General features: G+C 41.7%; 1 protein-coding gene across 3 annotated transcripts in view; it reads right to left on the reverse strand.

The window, feature by feature from the left end:
• The window catches only part of LOC307014246 (disheveled-associated activator of morphogenesis 1-like), a 47,573-nt gene that overhangs the window by 13,385 nt on the left and 19,616 nt on the right, over positions 1 to 14,572 (reverse strand). For all 3 annotated transcript variants that reach the window (XM_079642105.1, XM_079642103.1, XM_079642104.1), the window contains exons 2-8: positions 8,404 to 8,694; positions 6,174 to 6,263; positions 1,735 to 1,806; positions 1,513 to 1,607; positions 802 to 1,135; positions 589 to 699; positions 365 to 468 (exon numbers count right to left, since the gene is read on the reverse strand). In XM_079642105.1, the coding sequence (XP_079498231.1) occupies positions 365 to 468; positions 589 to 699; positions 802 to 1,135; positions 1,513 to 1,607; positions 1,735 to 1,806; positions 6,174 to 6,263; positions 8,404 to 8,589 (992 nt within the window). In that variant the 5' untranslated portion in view covers positions 8,590 to 8,694. The remainder of the gene's footprint in view (positions 1 to 364; positions 469 to 588; positions 700 to 801; positions 1,136 to 1,512; positions 1,608 to 1,734; positions 1,807 to 6,173; positions 6,264 to 8,403; positions 8,695 to 14,572) is intronic.

Below are 14,572 nucleotides of genomic sequence, written 5' to 3' on the forward strand. Positions count from 1 at the left end.
AGAAGATCACTGATATTTGTAAAGGTAAATGGAAGGCATTTGATTATATTATTATATTTCACTTTATGACAAATTAAGACATGTCTTAAGTATTGCAAGATACAAGGGTAACAAGATAACTACATACGCTATCTATTTATGTAGCTACGTTTTTAATAAGTATTTAAATATTTAACATTTGGTTTAATTATTTATCTATTTGAGTAATGGTCTAATGTTATTTTCTTTAAGTTCGTAATGTAAAAAATAAATTAAAAAAAAGATCTTGCAAATGTATCCCTTATTTTTTTCTAATTCTATGTTGTTATTATTCTGACCAATAAACGGTAATCGGCGTCAGGTGGAGACATCATATTTATCTCACCTGTCTAGCGTGGAGTTTTCATGAGAGCGCAGCTTATCGATCACAGGTTGGATCCCCAACATGAGAAACTCATATCGTAGGTGGATACGGAATTCCAAACTTGTCTGTATGTGATGAAAAAGATATGAATTAGCAGAAAGCATAGCATGAAAGAGTGGCTTAGGGACAATATGACCTACGGACGGGAAGAGAATCATAAAAGCTGTCTAATGTGTATAATTCACCTCTCCAGCGCCCTGACTCAGCACAGCGTTGATAAAGGACATGATGGCTGTTTTCAGGTTGACCTCATCTCTGTATCGCCCCGTACTCCGGTCCAGATCGTTTATAAGAGTCTGCAGGATGACAGGTCATTACAGGAGTTAAATATCTTCACCCAACGTTGTTTTTAAACTACTTTCTAACCATAACTCAGCACCTGGCTTGCTCCCACCCACCTGAAACCGCGTCCTCTCGCAGGTGAAGCGTTGGTAATGCAGCATGGCCTCCAGGATCTTCTTGTGTCCGCCGGGCACCAGGCACACGGCGCCCATTATCTCCAACACGGCCACCTTGGTCTTGATGTTCTCCGTGGCCAGGCTCTGAGCGATGATATTGATGCTCTCGGTGTGAGAGAGGACGTGGGCGCGGCCCTGCGAGTTGTTCATCAGCGCTTTGATGCAGCCAATCAGAGACGTGTGGATCTGCGATTCGGTGGTCTCGTAGTCCATGCTCTTCAGGAAGTTTAGGATACATGTCAGACCGTCCAGGTCAATGAAGCGCGTCACGAACCTGAGAGGAGAGGAGAGAAATCGTATCAGTTTGGAAAACTAGTTTGATTAGAAATATAAGTATACTGTCGTCTCATAAAACAAATAGCTAAATATGTTTTTATTTGTGGACTCTGATTTTTCTTCTGCTAGTCCCGAATCATTTTAATTAAATGTCATGAATAACTCATAACATTTGCTTTGTAAAGGTTCTCGGAATGGAAATGCTTTGATGCACATTCCCGTCAATACAAAAATCTTTAACTAAAACGGCAGTGACTGTGCTGGGAGGAACTATAAGGAGTCAAAGGCAGGGCGAGAGGAGGTCAAATGAGAGGAGATGTGCTGACGGGTGAGGTTTTGTGTGAAGGACACGAAGGAGATAAAGTATTTGTCCACCTCATAGGTTGTGTCCTCAGAGCCGTCTTCAAGCTCTCGATGGTTTTGTTCCTCTCCTCCTCGTCTTCTTTCTCCAGAGCGAGGAGCGTCGTTCTCTGTCGGAAAAAGATTAGACATCATGAAGAGTCTGAAGCCTGACAATTTACAGCCAACACAATAAAAAAGAGGAAATAAGTGAAATGAAAAGTAATGTTATTTGTTGTAGTTAATGTTATTACTTACAGCTGCCATTGAGTTAAGCTGATCAATGTAGTATTCGGGCCAACTAGTTGCACTTTTGTTTTCTTCTTGTTCCTGGAAGAAAAGAGAATAACAGGCATAAACGACGCTGTGCAGTGATCATTGAAGGCATTGTTTTTCAAGAATGATAATTGAAACAACAAGATAAGTCAATTAGAAAGAAAATGTGTTTGACATATGAATATTAAGTGTTTGGAAGTTAAAAAAATTACATCAAATTGTTGTTTTGACATTTAATAAAGTCACATGGGTGGACAAGATGTTATATGGATCACATGTTTTGCATGCATTTTCCACCCATTGACTTTGAGAGACATGAAACATACAAACACACGGGGAACACAAGGTCCGGGGAGTAAATAGCCAGAAGCCAAAGGATGGAGCAGGAACTCAAAGTAGGGCGGCACGGATATCCTATTTTATTAAGGAGCGCTTCACTGAGTTTCAGCAGGAGGCGAGGAGCGCAGAAAAGAGAGAACAGCTGCTTGAGAAAATCTTGAGATTAGCAAATGAGAGTTTAAACTGCGGATTAAGGACATGGCAGAGATTAATCCCCTGACAGGCACGTTTGTTTATCAAGTGGAGAAAAAAAACGCCATTTCTGACATGATTTAGTTTTCTACCTCAATGGAAAAACAGAGGAGTAAAAGGGCTTGACCGCGAACTTGGCTTGCACATAAAAGGGCCCCAGCTTTCATTTGAACTTTAGCTCCATTAAGCACAAGTGAGCTGTGACCATCAGAAACTAATTGGGCGTCAGTTAATAAAGCGGCCTGTAGAGTTTGGCTCTGATAGAAGCTGTGGGCCTTGGCAGGTCTGAGAGCAGATCTGTTTCTCTCATGGCTGCTGCCAGCCTGACCAACAGGGTGCTGGAAGAAGTTCAGTCCATTCGAGGAGCAGCTGAGAGGTGAAAACCACTTTCTTTTGCATCTTAAAAAGTCCATCTTTCACCTCGGAAGTCAGCCCTCTTCAAACGCTGATGGTTTATTTAGGGTCATGATGAGAGAGAAAAGCTGGGAGTGTATTTTTCTCGGGGTTTATTTTTTCCACATTCGAGAAAGTGAACATCAAAGGCACATCAGGGAGACAAGTTATTTGGAGGTTGCTTGAAAGAGACCTTACAGCTCTGTCCTCTCACAAATGAAAGGGGTTTATTATTCGGGTGAAATTTGAAGCCTAACTGCAAAAATCTCTGCTAACAACCGGATCAGTAAATCTGCCTGTTGGAGGAGGAGGAAGCTCAGCAGCGTGATTTCATCGGCTCAGGTGCCCGGCCAAAGCAAACAGCTGAAGCTTTGCTGCTCCGACTGACTTATCTCCCCAGGCCCGACTTCTGAAGCCAACCAACCCCTGGCAAAAAAAAGCCTGCTCATCGCCCAGAGCGCCCTGTTTATGACCCCACCTTCCTCCTCATCATCATCATCATCATCCCCGCTACTAGACACACAAAAGCTGCACCTGTTGCAGCGGAGCCTTCCTGTTTGCATTGGACAACCGGCCGCTTCCTTTGCCTCCACACACACACACACACACACACACACACACACACACACACACACACACACACACACACACACACACACACACACACACACACACACACACACACACACACACACACACACACACACACACACACACACACACACACACACACACACACACACACACACACACACACACACACACACACACACACACACACACACACACACACACACACACACACACACACACACACACACACACACACACACACACACACACACACACACACACACACACACACACACACACAGGTTGGGGCCAAAGCCTGCTGCAGAGTCAGCAATATTGATGCCTTTCTGTCACTTCTTCCTCCCCCCGTCTGCGGGTCGATACGGCACATTAAGATTTGTTTCCACCTTCACACTAACACTGAAACAACCTTGCCTGATGTCTGAAAAGCTGAACATTCAGGGGTTCATTTTCAAAATGCTTTACGAGGCTACCTTGGCTCCGAGACGACTCGTAATGAGGCCACTAATTGGGACACGGTAGAGAAATGGGAGCACACATCGTGCCGTTTGCATTTTCACCACTTTCTCTGGTCTTGTTGCTGCTGGCTACTGCACGCAGCCAAATTCATAAGTGCATGTGCATCAATACTTAAACAAAGTGAGTTTTCAGCAAAGGGAATAATTCATTGTGGCTGTTGATGAAACATTTTAAATGTTGTAATAAAATGGGGTTAAAATCCACAATATCAGCACATACTTATGGATCTATAAAGAAAAGTTTAGCTATTTGAGAAATAAGCTTTCTTCCTGAGAATTACAAGAATAAATCTATAACACCCGCATGACTGGTAAATATAAGGAAACAACTTAGCATAAAGATTAGCAGAGGCAAAAGCTAGCATGGCTCCATCCAAAGATTGACCTATCAACACTTCTTAAACTCACCTAATCTTTTACCAAAATGTTAAACTATTTCTTTAATAATACATAGATTTTTCGGGATGACCAAACATTCTTTGGAGCTATTATTTGAAATCAAAAGCGCAGTTAAAGACTCACTTTGCTTAATTCAAACAACACAAAAATGGATAAACGCTGCAACAGCTTGCATGTATGATGGATTTCTGCAGCTGTGTTTCCTGAGTAGCTGTTCTGCACACTGACATGCAAACTATCCATCCCTCACACCAAATCCCAACACTCCTCACCTCCAGTTGCTAACCGGACGTAGGTAAAGTTTACCCTGCCTGCATATGAGTCAGGACAGGATATCCCACACACTCATACGCACGGCCTTCAGAACCAGTGCTGTTAAAATGTGAGGGCAGTGGAGGCTACAAAACTAGACCAAGCATCTGCGTTTTCCCGCATGTACGAGAGGAAATAATTTATAGGGGAAAGGAGGGACAGCTGACAGACCTTACATCATGCAGGAGAGACATAATTAAATTTGACTCAGAGGAGTACAGAATGTTTTGGCTACACCAATGCTTTGATGGGTGTATTATCTACAAGGAGAGGCCGCAAGATTCAAACTCTTTAATCTAGGGAGGACAATAGAACAATGAGACTGGGGGAGAAAACACACTGAATACGAAATAAGAGTCTTTTCAGTCTTATATTTCATTACTCATAATTCATGACACAGCCTTCTTTGGATCATCTAATGGAACAGGCTGGATTTAAGGTGTGTGTCACTCCCTCTACATATCACTATTTTTATATCCACCTTGTGTAACATCCACTTGGGTGAGTTATTCATGGGGGAGCTTTGAAGAAGCAGCACAGACTTATTTTTTAGAAAGGGTAGAGATAAGTAACGCCCCGTCCACACAGCAGCTTAAAAAAAATCTTCCGACGCTTCCAACGCTTCTCTGCCCATTGACTTTGAATGGGGGTGACGTCACTTAGCCTCGCTTTTCGCCGAACTGCATTGTGGGGAAGCGAAGCGAAGATTTCCAGGATTTTCACGATTTTTAGGATTCAAAAGTTGAGCAATGTTCAACTTTTGAAGCTCAGCTGGAATCGTCAGCCAATCAAATCCCGTTTATGCAAATCTGGCAGTACAAGGGCTAGCCAATCAAACCACGTGTAAGCTGGGAGAGACATACCGCAGTTCATTTCCTCATATTCCAAACGAGAAATTACGGTAGCAAATCACCCGGTTCTTTACGACCAGAACTATTTACCGGGATACAAACCGGAGGAACCAGGCATGGAGGGAGGTGGCAGAGACAGTGGGTCAAACTTGTAGGTTTTCGCCTGTTTGGGGAGTTTAATCCAGTTTACTTCGTTTTAACATTGCTATTGCTTTGTTTGTCCGGGCGGGATATTCATGTGATTGGTTGTTGGTCGCGTTGCTTGCAAAAAATCCCCAAGCTTTCAGACACGCCCACCTCCAAGATTTTCAAGATTTTTTCAAAGCTGCTCTGTGGACGGGCCGTAACAGACAGGGGAATACAGTCTTTAGGAAGTGCTCTTGGTGCTCGAGTGGACATGTGTAAGTAATCCTCTGCGTATCATTTGTTTACTAATAGGATATTTTCCATTACAGTACACCATAGGAGGTTTAGTTCTACAGTGTGCTGCTACATTTATGTGAAAACAACACATCTCTTCAAAAGATTCAAGGTAAAACAGGTTAGAAATGTGTTTAGAAATGGTCAATTGGGTTTTTTTTACAGATGGAAAGGACACAGAACCACATTTCAAACACTTTCCTGCCTGTTGTGAGAAGAGCAATACAGAGGTACATGGTTGTGTGGTCTGTTTTTAGAAAACTCACAGCATCAGGTATCAACAAATCAATGAGCGAGGCGATTACACAAACTTGGCAGGATATCAGCGGATATTATTCAGCTGGTCTGCAGCAAGCTTGTGGAGGATGTTGTGGAGTTCGACATAAAGCAGTGGGTCTCTTACCTTCTTTTTGCTGCAGTAGATTTGCCATTTCTTCTCTGCAGGCAGAGCGAACATGGCTTCCCTGTGTTTCTCTGAAAGGTCGAGCTCGTCCTATGAAATGGAGGAAAAAAGAAAACTAATGTTAAGAAATGTGGGTGAGAAGGGTTCAGAGGAAAAAGGAAACAATTCACATATTATGTCTTCAAAATCATTTGTTGATAAATGTAGGGCTGCAACTACAGATTTATTTTATTGTTGATTTACTTGTCGATTATTTTCTGTATATATTGATGAGTCGTTTGGTGTATAAAAAGTCAGAAATGTACTCCAATGTCTTGTTTTGTCTACGACTCAAAGTCATAAAAAGATTAATACACCAGGATACATTGTCTCATATTTATTTGGAGATTATTAAGAATGATAAAAACCTATCAATCAATTGTGAAAATGGTTGCCGATTAATTGAATAGTTGTGCTTGTGTGGATAAGATACTATTCAATGTATACAAAATGAAAATCATCCTCAGCTCACAGAGTACAGACAAGCTATCAAATCATCATGCTGTAACAAAATATCCACATAAATCAATTCTGTTTTTCCCCAAATACAAAAACATGTGCCCAGAAGAGTTTCTCCAGAGCTCTGCTGTACGTTTGAAATAGGTTCGAGCTAAATCTCTTTATGATCAGGTCAATATCACCGGGTGTTCTCATAGTCACCTTCAATATGACAAAGTCAAATCAGATGTCTTGCAGGCTTTAAACATGTGAGTAATGGGAAAAGAGATAAGGCGTGGCCTGTCTGCTCAACATGTGGTAACAAACATCTGGAGACAACATGCGTCACATTGTATAACCGACGATACACGGAGGCACACAAAGGGTGCTGCTGGGAAGGATGAATACCAGAGAAAACATATTAACAAGGTATAATTCAAGAATAAAAAAGAACCTTCAAATGTTGGTTGGAAATCAACATTTGAAGCATTCTACATCCCAGCACGGTCATTATAGATTTGGGCTGAAAGTTTAACTCTGGTGGCATTTCATGTGTTAATCCACATTAGCCAAATCCTAAAGCAATTATGGTTTAATGAGCTTCATGTGGAAAATCACAAGAAGGGTTTTCAGGAAATACATCAGGGACAATACAATAGGAAGTGTGTGAACACAGGTTTATCCTCAATGGGGATTCAGTTCATGTGGTTTAACCAACAGATTGATGGCAAAATCTTTCAGCCCGACTATTCTGCTAGATGTTCTTTGCTAAAGCCATTAAGCCCTGGGAATCAATATGTGCAATGATTAATGGTTGTGTTGACTCCTATTGATCTCTGACAGGGAAACGGAAACTAATTCATGTTTGTATTGCTTATTGTAATGCTGCAACAGATTTGTTGTTTATAATGTAGGAAGGCAAATGAAGCTTCACCTGGACAGGCAGGTCTTCCTGGAAAACTTTCCTCAATGAATCTCAAGTTCAAAGGTCAAGGTTAATTGATCATGGGCCCCAACTTATTCCACAAAGTCTTTTTCCAGCAAGCCAATCCTGATTATACATGCACATGGTGGCTCATACTGGCAGGAAGAGAAAGCATGTGGCTGTTTTGGGGTAAACTGAGCAACTGAAAGCCTCCTTGTAGTCACACTCAACTCACTCAATTATGTCTTCATAAAGGGTGGGAGACAAAACAAGCAATTAGCAGACGGAGGAGGTCGATACACTAAAAGTTCCTGAATGAGGTCCATTGATGTGCAAAAATGTCATGCTTAGATTACTGTGGCAACCACGGAAGGGGGGAATGGGGGCAGGAGCGAGAGGAGAGCACGACAAATTAGAAGTGACAATAAGACAAAAGAAAGAATAGTTGCTCGGCCTCGGTGCTCACAAGATAGTGTAAACTGGGAGGAGGTTAGTTTGGGAATGTCTTAAATGAGCAAGTAAACAATGTGGTAAGATTATATTTAGAAGACATCTTCATACGTTTTTGAAGTGTCATGCAAGATGTTTAACATGAATGTTTAAACACAAATATTTAATTCACGTGTTTGATGGCTTGTCTCCAACTAAATCGAAACATAAACCTTGTTAAACTAACTGTAAAAATGTCTAGGGCACTTTAGTTTTTTTGTAAACATTACACAAACATTTGATGGGTTCTATTTTCAGCTGGAGATTAATAAACGTTTGGTGATCGTGTGAGTATTCACAGCAGCAAAGTGATATAAAAGAATAGAAAAAAAGTCTTACCACCAACTCGGAGAACATGCCGTCCAGCTCGTCGTATCCGGGCATCGGCAGTGAGGGCTCCATGGCCTGCAGGGCGAAGTCCTCCCTCAGCCTGTAGGTGATCTCCGGGTGATCGCTGCTGTTAAAACAGCAGAAGATGAAGGAGAGGCCACCGCGGCCGCCGCCGACACGTTTCCGAGGAGCCATGGCTGTCCGATGCGTCCGTCTGGTCAGGTAGGGAGGGGGGGGAGGCTCCTTCAGGGCCTCTTTACAACCTCCTCCACCTCAGAGTTTGGCCTCCGTCAGAGAGTACTGTGGACATGGAGAGGGGACATGGTGAGTTTTACATTAAACATTTGAGTTAAGTCTTCGCAAAGAGGTTTCTGCTTTTTATACTGGCCTTAAGCACATTTTCTTAGAGATAGAACATAACATGGTACCCAAATACTAAGACATGCCCAACAAATGTCACTGAATACAAAGAGATGAATACTTCCGTCTTTCACATTATATGAAAATCCCTACAGCAACAACCAGGACAAACCGGCTCTGACAAGAACTGTTACATATTAGCAGCTAGAGGACATAACATCTATGAAGGGAACAATTTCCCACTGTTATGACCTAACCTACTGCCCGGGATATGGTTAATGATGTAAGGTCACCATTTTTTAAGGAAAGCACAATGCACTGTATCAGTTAGGCTAAACACCAAAAGTTTTCATGATATTGTTGATACAACGGTCCCGTGAGAGTGTGATGTTTGAAATGGAGAACATAATTTGCCAGGATTAGTGTATTCAGGCCTTTTCGTCTGCCCTTCCTTCCTATTCAGCATCGGCTTTCCTCTAAAGACCTAAAGAGGAGTGATTAGAGGGGGGTGTTTACAATGACGGGGGTGAGAGGTGTGAGGGGCCTTTTGTGGTTTGGAGGACTGGCTTGGTCATCATGGGTAAAGAGCAGAAACAGGCCTTCTTTGTTAAACCCTCATAAGTGTAAGTCAGACTGCATGTTGTTCCCATGACAGGTGGGATTTACAGCATGTGGAGTTCATGTCAAACTCTAACATACACTGCCTCCATCATCCCGATAACCATCAGCGGCAGACTTTCCCTCCCTGGCTCTCCGACTGCAGACATGATTCCACACAGCTCTCCAGCTGCAGTATTTCCACCAGTATTGTCAGAGATGTTTGCGATTCTGTTGCTACCATCTGCCCTGCCTCTATATCACAGATACAAATACACAGAGGTCAGCTGTCATGAACACCATTGATGAGGAGGGTTGAGCGCATCACATTGAGCCAAGGGAAGAACTAATGTGGGGGAAAAACTTCTAAAGAATATTTGGGGGCTGGTTTAAGTCAAGCTAGCAGTAGAAATCTAGGCATAGCAATGTTATCTTAAGAACCACATGGATTACATTCTGTGCAGACATTCATGTTCTTGTGAGGATGAATCATGATGATTGATCAATGTTCTACTCATTTATAGCAACCATCAGATAGGAATTTCAATTTCTGTAATACTTTGGTTAATAGCCAAAATTATGAAATCCCTTTAAGGTTGTGTTTAGTGCTAATAAGCTAACTGTTAGTCTGTTAAAATCAAACTAAGATGGTGGAAATTGTAAACATTCAACAAGCTAAACATCTTCACGTTAGCATATGCTAGCTTTAGCTAACAGCGTGTACATCCTCACAGAGCAGAAAGTATGGCTGTATATTGTTAGTCTTGTTACAACCTTTATATACACAGTCTATGGTTACAACCCTCAAGTCTTCTCTATTCTGACCCGGGGTTAGATAAAGCATCTTGGTTACAGCTATTCAAACATTCAAAGAGATGTTACCTTGTTGCTAAAGCTAAAAAACTACAGTTTGAGGAAAGACATACCTAGATTCCGACCAGTGAAAACATAAACACGTTTGATTTGTAACTACTAATTCACACAAACATAGTAAGAGCGGAGACAGCTGCAGTGCGTGCTCTCAAACCTGCTGGCTCCACGCCAAGCAGGAGTAATGAAGAGCACAAGACCTCTCGGCTGCTTGGCAAATAAAGACCTGGTGCTCAGTTATCCACAAGGACACGCCGGCCACATGTCACCAAAACTGCTCGACAGTTTTCCTCCTGATGTGCCGAGCAATTTGATGCCATGTATCATAACCACGGAGACGCTGCGCTGACTTGCAGGAATTTCTGGACATCTTTTCTTGTTGACCCACATCCCTCTGAACATAACCAAGTTTTCTTGACCTTTCCCAGTGTTTTTCTAAAAGTCAGACATTGCGCCCAGAGAGAATTGTATGAAGGGTCCTGAACCAGGACGTTTTAAATACATCTAAATATATAATTTACTCTGTGATGCAGTCAAAATGTAACCTGGTCATGTTGCACCAACCATACGTGACTGTTTTCAAAGATTGCGTGTCACTATGGTTAGTGGACAGCTAAAGTGGAAAAAGGGAAAGTGAGGACACTTCCTGTGGCAACTTTGTCTAAGTAGAGACACTAAAAATCCATTTTGTGGTCTACCTAAATAAAGCCTGATGCCATAATTTTCCCATTTTAGTCCATTTTTTGGTCCATCTGCCATCCAGCAGCTGTACTTTTCAAATTTGGAAAAGCAACTAGGGCTGTTGGAGACTTTTTCCAACCAACAGAAGATCTTGAATCTGTCTGGCTTTTTATATATATATAACCTCTAAGTTGTCATAACCTTTGTTTTAAATGCTCTTTAATATGCTGATGCCAAAATAAGTAAATCGCGAAAATGAATATACCGGTAATCACCTAACATCTTGTTCCAAGGTAAATGTGTTAATGATAGTTTGTTGCAATGGTCAGATTGTCAGACACACAAGACATTAGTCAATATAACCTCGTGTCTCTTGGTGTCCAACAAACTAGTAACAATTGGGCAAACTGTCAAGCAAAACAAAAAATAGCCAACTTTATTCCATAACCAGAATAGTCAGTCTTCTCTAAATAAATACATCAAATAGATATTCATAAATAAAGAGCTTTTAGCAAAATACACGGACAAGGTGCCTTAGGGCCACACATGGGATAAAATACACAGCAGCCCACCCTTCCTTGCACACCGACTAGTGTATTTATTTTGACACATCCTTGACTTTTCCAAATAGACTACCAGAGGCCTCCGCAGCAGCTGCTTGGCTTCACACTCACCATCTATTCTAGCATGAAAGGATGAAGTAATTCAAAGCCTTCCTTTGACCATATTAGTCCACAAAACTGCCCATCTTTCCATTAGCTAAAGGGAGCTGTAAACTTTGTATAAACTCGTGAGCCAGAGTGGGAGAGCGGCCAACTACAGCGACCTGCGGGTGTACCACGGCTCGGCCATGAAGAGACACAAAGGGTGGGTTTAAGGTTAGAACACACAGACTGTGACACTGTTAAGACTTGGTGTTTGTGGTGTAATTGTTAACCTGTGAGACCTGAGTGCTCCAACATATCGCCCCCGGAGGTTGTCTGTCAGACGGTCAAGGTCCCAACACAACAGAGACTTGTTAGAACAAGAAGGCATTCCTTTCATAGCCAGGTGAGCGTTGTGACCCTGAACAACACCCGTACAAACAACCCCTTCCCCTGTCACAACTGAGAAGAAACACAAATGACTTTGGATCACAAAAGCATGTAAGACTCACCCAGTCAAACTGACCCTCAGCTGTCGAGGCAAGTAAAAGTTAAATCTGAATAAATGGTTGATTCCAGGAATTATCCTTGTTGTAGGCATGTTAACAGTCCGCATGTTGATAATAATGCCATGTAACAGCTGCACTTTCCATATAATCAAGACAGATGGTGTTTATACTGACATAAATCCACGCTCGGACTGGAGAAACATTGTGACTTTTGTGGACTGCTGCTTACAACACGAGGCAGATTCTATTCCTTCTCCTTCATTCATACACATCCAATAATTAAACCCGCCCTACCATATATCTACAAACACTTCTGTCTTTGTCCGTACGAGATTTCTATCCTTGGATAGCCTTGTTGTTTTCCTGACCATGTGGTTTAGCGGGTGACCTGGCGTGAGTCCACACTGTAAAAAGAATCCCAGTGTTTGTAAAGTGAGTCTAAGACCGAGTGTGGTGCCTGCCCAAGATCTCTCCGCTAAAACCTGCACAAGTGTCATGTCCGCTGGAGAAAAGGCAGAAGCAGAGAGGAGCATCTTAAGCTAAACAAGAGGGGCGCTCACGTTACTTAACATGTGCGAAGAAGAATGAAAAACAGAGAGCAAGAAGTCAAACATGATCTGTCACTTTTCCTTCAGCCGTCTTCATTGTTCTTTTGTACATTTTACTGATCTTATTTGCTTTGAATATACAATGCAATGAACGGCATTGATATTGATGATGAACAATCTAGTAAAAATGATGTGGGTTTGATTACTTGAAAAAAGAAAAGCACAAAATATCTTGTCATTACTTTCTGCTTTTTTCACTCAACTATGACTATGTTTTTGAGTTGTTGAACGAATGGGACATTTGAAGATGTCATTTGGAGAACAACATTTTATTTAATCCCTTATATTATCTTAAATTCCCCAAACTTTACCATCAAGGAGGCCCTACTTAGTCAAGTTTGCAGTATAGGTGCCTTAAAACAGTCAATTACCGCAAATCAAAGCACTAAATACTGCCAAACATTAAGATCTGTTCCTATACCGAAGGAATTACTGCTGTTGTGAATAGGTGGCTTTGTGTATAATATTTATCCTAACAAATAAAGCAGATGCTAATAAGCCAAAAGGTACCTCCGTTGGAATCCATCCTCTGAGAGAGAACACAGTGGACAGTAGTGTATTGAAAGCAGATGTGTGAAATACCTTCTTCAGCACCAGCTGGCATCTATCATCACTCTCTGGCACTGAGGATTACTCTATTTTCTGATAGCTACATCTAAAATGATTGATTCATCATCAGCACTAATGTTGGGACAAGATCCAGCAGAACAAATCTCCTATGCTACTAATTGAGCAAAGAAGATCTACGGCGAAAGATAACAGAGGAAACGTTGAATGAGAAAGTGGTTATTAGAGCAGTCATTTTAATAAATCTGAGGCAGAAGGGTTGCGTCACCTTGATTTGTTTTGAGAACAGATACAGAGTCTCTTTGGCTCCAGCGCTAATTAGAAGTATCTCCTTTTTTTAAAAAGGTCCTCGACTCCCTCCCTGCTCCAGGAACTTCACTCTGTCTGACCCTGACCTTTAAGAGCAGCCGGCGAAAGAAAATAAAATTGGTCATGGAAAAATGAACCAATCAATTGACATAAAACATTAATTATCAAACTTACATCATGTTGTTCCTTCAACCAAAGATAGCACCCGTTCATTCATGCTTTCAAACCTTCATAACTCACGTGCTGTTATGGTTTCAGTTGTAACCAAGCAAATGAAAATGTTTATAGCAGCAGCTGTGATATAGGCGGACCAGAAAGGCATTTGGAGCACAGAAGTTTAATCTTCTTTTCTGATTTAGGATTTGGGGTGGATCAGACTTGCAATTTGATGATCATCTCACAGAAGGATTTTCCCCTTCAGCTCCACATTAGTGCAGTTTCATATGAAGCCTCTATATTTGTTTTTCTCTCACTGACTAAACAAAAGTGTCTTTATATTAGAACATTGTTTAGGGATTGCAGTGTGCTTCACACAAGAGGTTTATGAACATTTGGAAACCCCCGTGACTGGTGTGCACTGCACTTGATAATTTATTTTGGATCAATTTGGACAGCTGCAAACAAAAGGCCCGGGAGTCACACAGGGAGGGATAGTGGAGGTCCTTTCAGCTGGGAGCTGCCCAGCTGAAAATCAATCAGCAACCCAGTGTTTGGACACGGAGCAGTTGCTTAACCTGTGAAACTCAAAACTCTGTTGATTCAACCACAAAATGCTCGATGGCAACAACAGTCAAAAGGAATAAAGCTATCTCTAAATGTAGCTGCAGGGCATAAAAGGCTAAGCTTTTTCACAATAGAGAAAACTCAACGCTCCCTCATGCTTTTCCTCAAAGCCCACATTAATAACTGCTAAATGAAAGTAAACCCGCCATATGTTATTCATAATTATAACGTTGAACATGTCACATTCTACAATTGTTTCTGGTTTAGCTATGGTACAAACGGCACAGTGGTGTTGTCTTCCACAGCTGGA

Source organism: Notothenia rossii (assembly GCF_949606895.1).
Source record: "Notothenia rossii genome assembly, chromosome: 8".
NCBI lineage: Eukaryota > Metazoa > Chordata > Actinopteri > Perciformes > Nototheniidae > Notothenia > Notothenia rossii.